The 11544-nt window shown below is 43.1% G+C and overlaps 1 protein-coding gene across 1 annotated transcript; it reads right to left on the reverse strand.

Moving 5' to 3' along the window:
- Nucleotides 1-6537: 6537 nt before the first annotated feature.
- LOC126456661 (piggyBac transposable element-derived protein 4-like) lies at nt 6538-8190 on the reverse strand. Its single transcript, XM_050092405.1, has one exon. The coding sequence runs from the start codon at nt 8188-8190 to the stop codon at nt 6538-6540; it is 1653 nt and encodes a 550-aa protein (XP_049948362.1).
- Nucleotides 8191-11544: the final 3354 nt, after the last annotated feature.

Here is an 11544-nt window from a genome sequence, read left to right on the forward strand (position 1 = left end):
GCCTTCTCTCCATTGGTAGAGTATATTGACTAGCCGGGATGCGAAGTTTCTGAGAGAAAAAATATGCCCTTAACACAACAAAAAAATGATATTTTTGTCCTTGTAGTCTCAATGTCAACGGCTGCCAGAAATTATGCATGCTCGTGTAAGCTAGGGCCTGAAGTTTAGACCCAGTTTTACGCATGTCTGTTAGGTTGATATGTAAGTTCCCAGCGTTTTTGTTCTGTGTGTTGGTACTCCGTTTGCTACTTGTTTATTTATCGATTGTAATTTTTTATGTATACTTCACTGTTGCTATTTGAGTTTACGCATTGTCATATAGTGATTTGGAGATAGTGAGTGGGACTGTGGACGCTAGAAAATGAAAATGGAGTACCAAGAGGATAAATCCGAACATTTCTGACAAATTCTTCTATCTGAGTTCAGTACAGGGGTGCCAGCAGCATAGCATGAGGTACAGGTGAGTGTGGCGCCCTGAAAATATTATAAGTTCGGAGTTGGCGTGGCCGCGCTGGGGCCTTTCGGCAGGCCGGGGCTCTTCGGCGGCCATGTGGTGCCGAACATTACCCGGGTCCTGCCGCGTGGCTGGGAATTCCACGATGACGCTGTGTCGATGAAGGAGACACGCCGGGAGAGCCAAAGATGGCAGACTTTGTGAAACCATCATGGCAGACATTTCACAGCTCATGTGGAAATTAATAATAGCCAAAGGAATCATGGTACCTCAAAAGGAAACATGTACATACCATTATTTGCACGATGATTCTGATGGTGTAATCGGATTTGCACTATCTTTATTAATTTAAAGTTTAGTATCTGACTGAAAATTATACCAGTAACACCCAGCAACGAATTTCCAAAATCTAAACAGTTCGTGCGATTTCGTCGATCTACCTGTCTTTAGAAAGCTATTAGAGTAAACCTAAATTGGTATGAATTACAGGCATGTATCTTGAATAGTACATGAGTTATTGGAGGTCAAAGCGGCCGATTACTACTAATCGCGTCAAGTCATAAGTACTTCACAATGACACGAAAAAACGGTAGCAGCATGCTCACAAATGCAGAATGTTACAAAAAGGTGCGGCCAAACTTTCAGGAAAAATTCCTCACACACAAAGAAAGAAAATATGTTATGTGGACATGCGTCCGGAAACGCTTACTTTCCATGTTAGAGCTCATTTTATTACTTCTCTTCAAATCACATTAATCATGGAATGCAAACACACAGCAACAGAACGTACCAGCGTGACTTCAAAAACTTTGTTACAGGAAATGTTCAAAATGTCCACCGTTAGCGAGGATACATGCATCCACCCTCCATCGCATAGAATCCCTGATGCGCTGATGCAGCCCTGGAGAATGGCGTATTGTATCACAGCCGTCCACAATACGAGCACGAAGAGTCTCTACATTTGGTACCGGGGTTGCGTAGACAAGAGCTCTCAAATGCCCCCATAAATGAAAGTCAAGAGGGTTGAGGTCAGGAGAGCGTGGAGGCCATGGAATTGGTTCGCCTCTACCAATCTATCGGTCACCGAATCTGTTGTTGACAAGCGTACGAACACTTCTACTGAAATGTGCAGGAGCTCCAACGTGCACGAACCACATGTTGTGTCGTACTTGTAAAGGCACATGTTCTAGCAGCACAGGTAGAGTATCCCGTATGAAATGATGATAAAGTGCTCCATTGAGCGTAGGTGGAAGAACATGAGGTCCAATCAAGACATCACCAACAATGCCTGCCCAAACGTTCACAGAAAATCTGTGTTGATGACGTGATTGCACAATTGCGTGCGGATTCTCGTCAGCCCATATATGTTGACTGTGAAAATTTACAATTTGATCACGTTGCAATGAAGCCTCATCCGTAAAGAGAACATTTGCACTGAAATGAGGATTGACACATTGTTGGATGAACCATTCGCAGAAGTGTACCCGTGGAGGCCGATCAGCTGCTGATAGTGCCTGCACACGCTGTACATGGTACGGAAACAACTGGTTCTCCCGTAGCACTCTCCCTACGGTGACGTGGTCAACGTTAACTTCTACAGCAGCAACTTCTCTGACGCTGACATTAGGGTTATCGTCAACTGCGCGAAGAATTGCCTCGTCCATTGCAGGTGTCCTCGTCGTTCTAGGTCTTCCCCAGTCGCGAGTCATAGGCTGCAATGTTCCGTGCTTCGAACGTCTTCCTGTCGGGACACCTTCGTTCTGGAAATCTGTCTCGATACAAACGTACCGCGCCACGGATATTGCCCCGTGCTAATCCATACATCAAATGGGCATCTCCCTTCTTCGCATTTGTAAACATTGCACTGACTGCAAAAACCATGTTCGTGATGAACACTAACCTGTTGTGCTACTTACTGATGTGCTTGATGCTAGCACTGTAGAGCAATGAGTCGCATGCCAACACAAGCACCGAAGTCAACATTACCTTCCTTCAATTGGGCCAACTGACGGTGAATCGAGGAAGTACAGTACATACTGACGAAACTAAAATGAGCTCTAACAAGGAAATTAAGCGTTTCCGGACACATGTCCACATAACATCTTTTCTTTATTTGTGTGTGGGGAATGTTTCTTGAAAATTTGGCCGTACCTTTTTGTAACACCCTGCATATTTATTCGTCTATATCTTTGTTTATATCCGACATATACTATTCATGAAGAAATTGGCCAATTATTTACTGTGTTTTAGAAAGCACAGAGGCATTAGGCTACTGGCTTAATTCTGTTCTGTTCCTTTGATATATGTTTATTTAATCTGTTTATTATTTAATAATGTGTGTTAGAGCGTGTTTATGGCCCAGCCGTAGGAATATTTATTTAATTTCAAGTTATTTAAATGTAATTCCAGCATTTCGAATGTGTTTCAAAATGTTTGTGAATGTGCGTTGGCTTGGAGACATGACAGGAGTGCTATCGCCAATCACAGCGCCCGTTACTAAGGGAGGCGACTACTGAAGTGGCGGTGCGGGGAGAGTCACACAGGACACAGACAGTCACACAGGACACGGAGGGTGCTGGACGTGAAGGCGCCACGTATGGATGCAGGAAAATCTTGGAGAGTGTGGAGCGGTTTGCGCGTGATCGCGGGACATAGAAATACTTGTGAACGTGTGAGAATTCCGTGGTTTCTACAATGAAGACGTAATATGCCTTTAGAAGTGAATATCTCGTGAGCTATGATGTGGTTAATAGCTAATTACCTGCAGTAGGTATCTATTGTTTCCCTGTTATTCAACTTATATTTTATTTAATTTCTGGACCATCGACACCAGGAACTGTTTTTCAGAAATATGCCGCATTCTCAAAAGTACTTCTACTATCGTACTCATCGTTTAAAGTCGTTAAGATAGTACCTGCAGATTTTATATCACTGCAATCTTTCATTTATAAATTTCTACGTTACATTCCCAATTGCCGAATGATAGGAACCTTCGACCATTTGATTCATGTGTATATTCATATTGTATACTGTAGACTCAGCAGTATTCGGCCTGTAATGCGGCAACTACTTATCGCAGCCCCTAGACAACGAAACCAACCAAAACGCTTAATATTTCAACTCTGAGTCGGAGGGTACGTAGTTGAAGGCCACCACCATCATTTCATTTCTTTATTAGAAAGCGCGCAGGAGGCAGCCAGAAACATTTGCGCCGTGTATGGGGATAATGCCACCGGACAGAGCGTGCAAGGGAATGGTTCAAATGGCTCTGAGCACCATAGGACGTAACTGCTGAGGTCATCAGTCCCCTAGACTTAGAACTACTTAAACCTAACTAACCTAAGGACATCACACACATTCATGCCCGAGACAGGATTCTAACCTGCGAGCGTAACTGTCGCGCGATTCCAGACTGTAGCGCCTCGAACCGCTCGGCCACCCCGACCGCCGAAAGGTAATGGATTTCTCGTTTTAAAGAGGATCGTTTTGGCATTAGTGTCTCTCCACATCCAGGACGACTTACAGGGTTTGATGAAGATCGTTTAAACAGATTAATCGACAATGATTCGCGTAATTGTAATGGAGAACTGGCAGATGCGATGAACTGTGATCATCCCAGCGTCCTGCGACGTTGGCCGGCTTTGGGGAAGACTCAAAAATCGGGTGTATGGGTACCGCATGCTATACGCCAAAATCACAAAAATCTGTGAGTGGCCATTTGTCAGCTCAGCTTGCTCGTCAGCAATTGGCTCTTGAGCAACATCGACCATTCCTATCGTGTACCGTTACTGGTGGCTAGGAACGGTGTTCTTATTCTAAAATAAGGAAAAGAAGGGAGTGGTTGAGCCCAAACAAAGCAGCAATCCACTGTACAAGGATCTGCGCGCATTCACAAAAGACAACGTTGTGCATCTGGTGGAACAGCGACGGTGTGTTGTACTAAAATTACTTCCCTGTCGTGTAAACATCGCTGCTGACGTTTATTGTCAACATTTGAGACATCTTGCAGACGCAATGCAAGAACAACGACCAGGGAGGCTGCGTGAAGCGATTTTACTCCACGATAACGCCCTCTCGCATTCTGCTTGACTGACAAAAAATACTATACAGAAGTTGAATTGTGAAGTCATTCCTCACCGATCTTATTCGCCTGATCTCACGACCTCATATTTTCACCTTGTGCGAAAAATCTTGAAGGAACATCCTTTTCCGGATGAAAATACGCTTCGAACATGGCTCAACGAGTTCTTCTACTCAACACCTCGTGATTTCTACAGTCGCGGAATCGGAAAGTTACCCCACCTTTGGCAGACAGTTGTAACTAGTAAAGGAGAATATGTTATTGATCATTAAAGTTTCTGCTATGTATATCTGTTGTGTTTATTAAACGTATGGGAAACGCTACGAACGTACGTATCAACCCAATACTTTCGCCTGCTTGAGGCACCGTTACTTTATTTCCACTTTACTTTTGCCTACTAGCCGTACCGACATTTTTTCCATATGCGCATACATGGAATTTTAAGGGGTAGTCCTCTTTGAAAACTAAAATAAAAAATATATGGTCAACTGAAATGTTCAGTCAGTGCTGTTTCAGCTGGAAATGTTCTCTAGAATGTCTACTTTTTGTAGTTTTCATCCCTAGTTCGTAAGAAACGCCCTTATCGATTTACAATGATATTTGTGTCGGCCCCCGGTAGCTGAGTGATTAACGCGACAGAATGCCAGTCCTAAGGGCCCGGGTTCGATTCCCGACTGGGTCGGAGGTTTTCTCCGCTCAGGGACTGGGCGTTGTGTCGGAAGTCCCATGTGGCTTTTCGCGGATGATGCTGTAGTATACAGAGAAGTTGCGGCATTAGAAAATTGTAGAGAAATGCAGGGAGATCTGCAGCAGATAGGCACTTGGTGCAGGGAGTGGCAACTGACCCTTATCTTAGACAAATGTAATGTATTGCGAATACATAGAAAGAAGGATCCTTTATTGTATGATTATATGATAGCGGATCAAACACTGGCAGTAGTTACTTCTGCAAAATATCTGAGAGTATGCGTGCGGAACGATTTGAAGTGGAACGATCATATAAAATTAATTGTTGGTAAGGCGGGTACCAGGTTGAGATTTATTGGGAGAGTCCTTAGAAAATGTAGTCCATCAACAAAGGAGGTGACTTACAAAACACTCGTTCGACCTATACTTGAGTATTGCTCATCACTGTGGCATCCGTACCAGATTGGGTTGACGGAGGAGATAGAGAAGATCCAAAGAAGAGCAGCGCGTTTCGTCACAGGGTTATTTGGTAAGCGTGATAGCGTTACGGAGATGTTTAACAAACTCAAATGGCAGACTCTGCAAGAGAGGCGCTCTGCATCGCGGTGTAGCTTGCTCGCCAGGTTTCGAGAGGGTGCGTTTCTGGATGAGGTATCGAATATATTGCTTCCCCCTACTTATGCCTCCCGAGGTGATCACGAATGTAAAATTAGAGAGATTGGAGCGCGCACGTAGGCTTTCAGACAGTCGTTCTTCCCGCGAACCATACGCGACTGGAACAGGAAAGGGAGGTAATGACAGTGGCACGTAAAGTGCCCTCCGCCACACACCGTTGGGTGGCTTGCGGAGTATAAATGTAGATGTAGATGTAGGTGTGTTGTCCTAATCATCATCATTTCGCAAGTCGCCGGTGTGAACTCGAAAGACCTCCACCCGGCGAATGGTGTACCCGCTGGGAGTCCCTAGTCACACGACATATGTATCTAACACTCTCTGTACCAGGCCTATTTTATGCACCCGTCCCTAGAAACCGGGCAATTTTACCAATATTAAAAAAATTACTGCATCAAATCTACTGTTTGGATTGTGGCAAATTTGGTACCATCTTGAAGCTGCACATTTCTACTTTAATTCTGAGTGAAAGAAACTACTTTACAATGCACAGCTTTAAGGTACAGTTATAGAAATCACTTAGATGTTTTAAGAATTTAGAAAAAGTCATACGAATAAGGGAATACAATTGTGATTTATTTTTAACCAAAATTGTGGCACTACATTACATGTTTCTGATAGTATACAGTATTACATATAAATTTCACACAGAATCATATTGTTTTTTAGTGTGGAAAATTTTAAAGCAAGGTTCCAGGCAGAGTGCAACGCCACACTGTTCACATTCGTATCGTGTCTCTTTGCGAGAAGCCTTGCCACTCTGTTTCTTGCTCCTGGAACTGCACACGTGACACACACGAGCAGCATACTTCTTAGTAGTTGCAGGTATGTGCTGCAAAAAATGTCTCTTTGTTAGCCGACCTACAGTTCCTTCATTTCTTGGAATGAATTCAAGTGTGTCGTCTTCAACAAGCTGAACTGCAAGCACTGTTATAAAGTCTGTTATTGTAATTTTCTTCCTGTGCACTGCATTGTACAGCCAAAATGCATTTGATACTCCCATAAGCAGCAAATGGAAATATAATTTTCGCCACCATTTCACAGTTCTGTGCTGGAACGGATTGTACTGCAGGCGTTGGTCTCCAATATCCACTCCAATTTTATTGAGGTTGTAATCAAGTACCTGAAGTGGTTTCAATACTACAGACCCATTTCTCTTAGTATGCGTACCAAATGTTGCTTGATGCCTTGTAGACAATGTATACACATCTCTCTTATCTTTCCACTTCATTGCCAATACATTATCTTTACGCCGAAAAGACATTTCGCCCTTTTTCAGCTTAGCAGATACTAAATCTTTAGGCAATCCTTTCCTGGATTTGTTCACAGTACCAACAGCTCCAGTGCCTTTCTCTGCCAGTTGCTGAAATAGCTCTGGACTGGAATAAAATCGATCTAAATACACAGTGTGGCCTTTGTTCAGCAAGCTGCTGTCAGACAACAATCGCAAAATAACCGCAGACGAAGAATTGTCAACAATATGCTTACCAGCATAAACTTCAAAATTTACAACATAGCCACTACTGGCTTCAGCAACAGCATATACTTTCAGTCCATACTTATGAGGCTTATTTTGCATGTAAACACGGAAACTCACACGACCTCGAAATGGGCAAATTCCTTCATCAATTGTCACTTTTTCTGAGGGACGATATGCCTGGATACATCGCTCCTTCAAATTATTATAATATGGCAAAACTTTGTAAAGTGGATGAAATCCATCTTCGCCTGGTTTTTTCTGATTTGAATTGTCAACAAGATGCAAGCATGACAGTATCTGAGTGAAACGCAAACGGCTCATGACATGGGGACAAAAGTTACAACTAAGAACAGGATTAGTGCTCCAATGGTCCGCAATTTTTGGCTTTTTCGAAACACACATGTGGAAAATAATACCCAAGAAACGCCTCATCTCACTTATAGTCACTGGCTTCCACGAACTCAAAACTGAATGGGGCTTCAGATTATTTCCTCTTCTTTTCTTCTGTATTGTCTGTGATGCATACAAATTTGTCTGTCTCTTGAGTTCATTTACGTCACTGTCAGTAAGGAACACTTTACTGCAATCCAGTACAGAACTCGACTCATCAATATCCACTAGTATCTGCCTGGGTGTCGTGTTGACAGGCAGAGGTCGGTAGGTGTCAACTGCAGTCCACTCACTGTCTTTCGGATACGGCACAGCTGCTGGATTTGAAGCAACACCTTCAACATCATTCTCGTCTTCATCTGAAGACAAACTGTCATCAATCTCGTCTTCTAAAAAGAATATCACATTATGTGTAACTACATACATCGTTTACACATGTTCAACAGATATGTGCGTACTGCACAATTACGTGGAAAATTCGGAAATACGTACCTTCAAACACACCATTGCATTCAGAATCGTCTGAATCACTCTCTACATTATCCAGAGTGTCGCTATGATTGATCAAATCCGCAATTTCTGCGTCTGATAAACCGCGCCGAAACATGATGACAAACAACTGAATGATATACAGACTGAGAACGCAAAGATAAGTTTTAACATGAATTACAGCGCTGCCGTGACATCTATGGACGCATTTTGTTAATAAACATCTGAAAAACGTATAGCGCTGGCCAAACCCGTAGAAATAACGTTGCAGTGTTTTGAATGAAATTAAATGTAGCGGCCCGTAAATTTTACGGGCTTGGTGATTTTCGCGCGATCCCAGGCCCGTAAATTTTACGGGCTTGGCGCTTAGAGTGCTAAGGCGATTTGTGACAAAGTGTTTCCGAAAACCATTCACAGCGGAAAAGAATAGTCAACATGCAATTTCAACGACGGCGTATGAGACATAACGGAAATTATGAACGTGCTCGAACCTGAGCCTGTTACCACTTCTGCACAAAAACGGACGAAAACTCACCTAGCAAGCAGAGCAGCGGATGATAGAAGCTGTCAAAAGGCGCACAGTACCACCATGGCCACGAAGTAGATGGCGGAGGACATATTTTTGTATCTGGAAGGACTGCTGTATGTTTAACGGATTGCTGACAGGAGCTACGTTCAACTTAACTACAAATAATGCAACCCAAAATCTTAACCGTCTTTTTCTCAAAATTGTCTTTTTCAAAACGGTGGGAAATACAACTTTAGAGCGGTACATATGATTTTGATCGGAATTTGATGTCGGTATTTTAAACTGAATTCTCTATCAGATTAAGTGGTCGCTTTGCGATATCTTCAAAAGCCTATTTTCGGTGGAGGTTTCTGTCTCGCTTTTATGAGCGAAGAAATGACATTTACTTCAACACGTCACCATTTTGTCGGAACTTAATATTTATTTTTACTTATTCTGATACAGAACACATTGAAAATGACTTGCATAAAGTTATTTTGTTACAGGTCCAATAGGAGGTGTTGAAGAATTCCAGCCGATGACCAATGTTCCGGCTACATATGGTCCTTCCAACTGGTGCAGCGATTACCTGGTGCATACCCGATTTGGACGCAAAAGTGGTTTTTTAAATACAACAGTGTAAGAAATATAACTATATCATCACATTTGGTATTACTTTTTATTTTACTCAAAAACACGTAAACCATCTATTTCTCATGTGTTCAGAGGGGACTAACCCTTAAAGAGGAAAAAAGAACATAAGTATTTCGTGACTAGGAGCTGCTTACCAAGTTCTGCAAGGGAAGTCAAGAAAAATTTGGGAGTTTAATGCTATTCTTAAAATGAAAAATACATACTTCTGACAAATGAATTATTGTTAACAACAATAGAAACTGTTTTCGTATTAGCTAGCTATTAATCTCTAGTTGGTCGTAGCTAATTCGTTTTTGGTTCATACAAGATAGTTTTTGTCGGGGGCTTTGATTCATCTCTCTTTCTACGAAATAACCTACATCTACATCTACATCTACATCCATACTCCGCGAGCCACCTGACGGTGTGTGGCCATAGTCTTCAAGTCTTTTGCAGAGTAAGGATGTACATATAAATCTCTGCGTGCATGAACACCTGGCGTTCTCAACAAACCGTACCAATTTCTGTTATTAGCTTTCTGCCTCTATCCATCCCCCCACCCCCATTCCTATATTAGCTACTCCTGGATGATCTGCCATGTGTCCACCAAGCTGTACCTTTTCCCACAGACAGCTTCAGTCGGTACTGTGTATCACTTCGTAATTTAAGAGCTGATTATCCTATTCATTTTCAAAATAACAAGACTTTCTTCACCTGTCCAGTCTTTTATCTTCCAATAGGTATTTCTTAATCGAGGCCTATAGCTTTTTGTATCTCTTCTAAACAAGGGTTTCGAGCGACTTTCACTTTTTTTCACCGACTAATGTCACACCTTCCAATTATTTTCCTTTCTACATCGTTCTTGTGATGGAGTAATTTTACAATACCTCAAATGGTCTGTATTCAACTATTCCTTGAAATCTCTTGTCTGGCAGACGTTTCCAGAAGCTCCTTTTGCGGTTTCTGGAATGCAGATCGCCCTGCTTCGTCGTAAATATTGTTTATTTGGGAAGCCAGTGCTCATTCTAACCGTAGTGATACTATCGGGCTACCCTGTACTTTGAATGCTACAGAATTTCGAAACACTCCGAATAGTTCGTAATACACCAGCGAAGTTGTGCTCCTTAGAGCGTTAAAGTGAGCCACAGAGCACGGGTCAGATCCGCGCTGCATTCCGCGCCTTCATCGGGCGGTTTCGCAGTCAAGCGCAAGCTCTGCAGCGGACAAAGGGCACGCCCTGGACCTGCCCAGCACACGCCTCTCCGACGGCTCTCTGCAGGCTGCGAAGGACGCCGTGGTCTGCTGCTGCACCTTGGTCATCTAGCCACGTAGACTTGCACTTCTGCCTGGCTGCGGGCTAACGTCTAGCAGTGGCTACCTACACTATCCGATGAAAACCCATGTAATGCGGAACTGACCAAGAGAGGCGGACCCGTTAGACTAAAAGGATGAGGGGACTATTGTCGAGTCGGTAGAGAAGCAGTACAACAAAATAGTTCGGTCAGGAGCGCTTAGTGATAGCCGGCATGGGTTAATTACTGGATGTCCCCTGAGCAACAGATCCATCAGGGACACTTCAACAGAATCATAATCATGACCTGATGGTAGATGTTTCTCATTCTTACCTGAGGCATAACAAGAGCTACTCATTAACAACCAATATTGAAAGGCGATTTCTGAAGGAGAAATATGATCTTTCCATTTAAACAAAATGCACTACTGGCCATTAAAATTGCTCCGCCAAGAAGAAATGCGGAAGATAAACGGGTATTCATTGGACAAATATACAATACCAGAACTGACATGTGATTACACTTTGACGCAATTTGGGTGCATAGATCCTGAGAAATCAGTACCCAGAACAACCACCTCTGACCGTAATAACGGCCTTGATACGCGTGGGCAAAGAGTCAAACAGAGCTTGGATGGCGTGTACAGGTACAGCCGCCCATACAGCTTCAACACGATACCACAGTTCATCAAGAGTAGTAACTGGCGTATTGTGACGAGCCAGTTGCTCGGCCACCATTGACCAGATGTTTTCAATTGGTGAGAGATGTGGAGGATGCGCTGGCCAGGGCAGCTGTCGAACATTTTCTGTCTCCAGAAAGGCCCGTACAGGAGCTGCAACATGCGGTCATGCGTTATCC

This window comes from Schistocerca serialis, chromosome 2 (genome assembly GCF_023864345.2).
Source record: "Schistocerca serialis cubense isolate TAMUIC-IGC-003099 chromosome 2, iqSchSeri2.2, whole genome shotgun sequence".
NCBI lineage: Eukaryota > Metazoa > Arthropoda > Insecta > Orthoptera > Acrididae > Schistocerca > Schistocerca serialis.

Excerpts from the sequence above, each read along its gene's own strand:
- LOC126456661 (XM_050092405.1), bottom strand. The coding sequence starts at position 8,190 with ATGTATGTAGTTACACATAATGTGATATTCTTTTTAGAAGACGAGATT.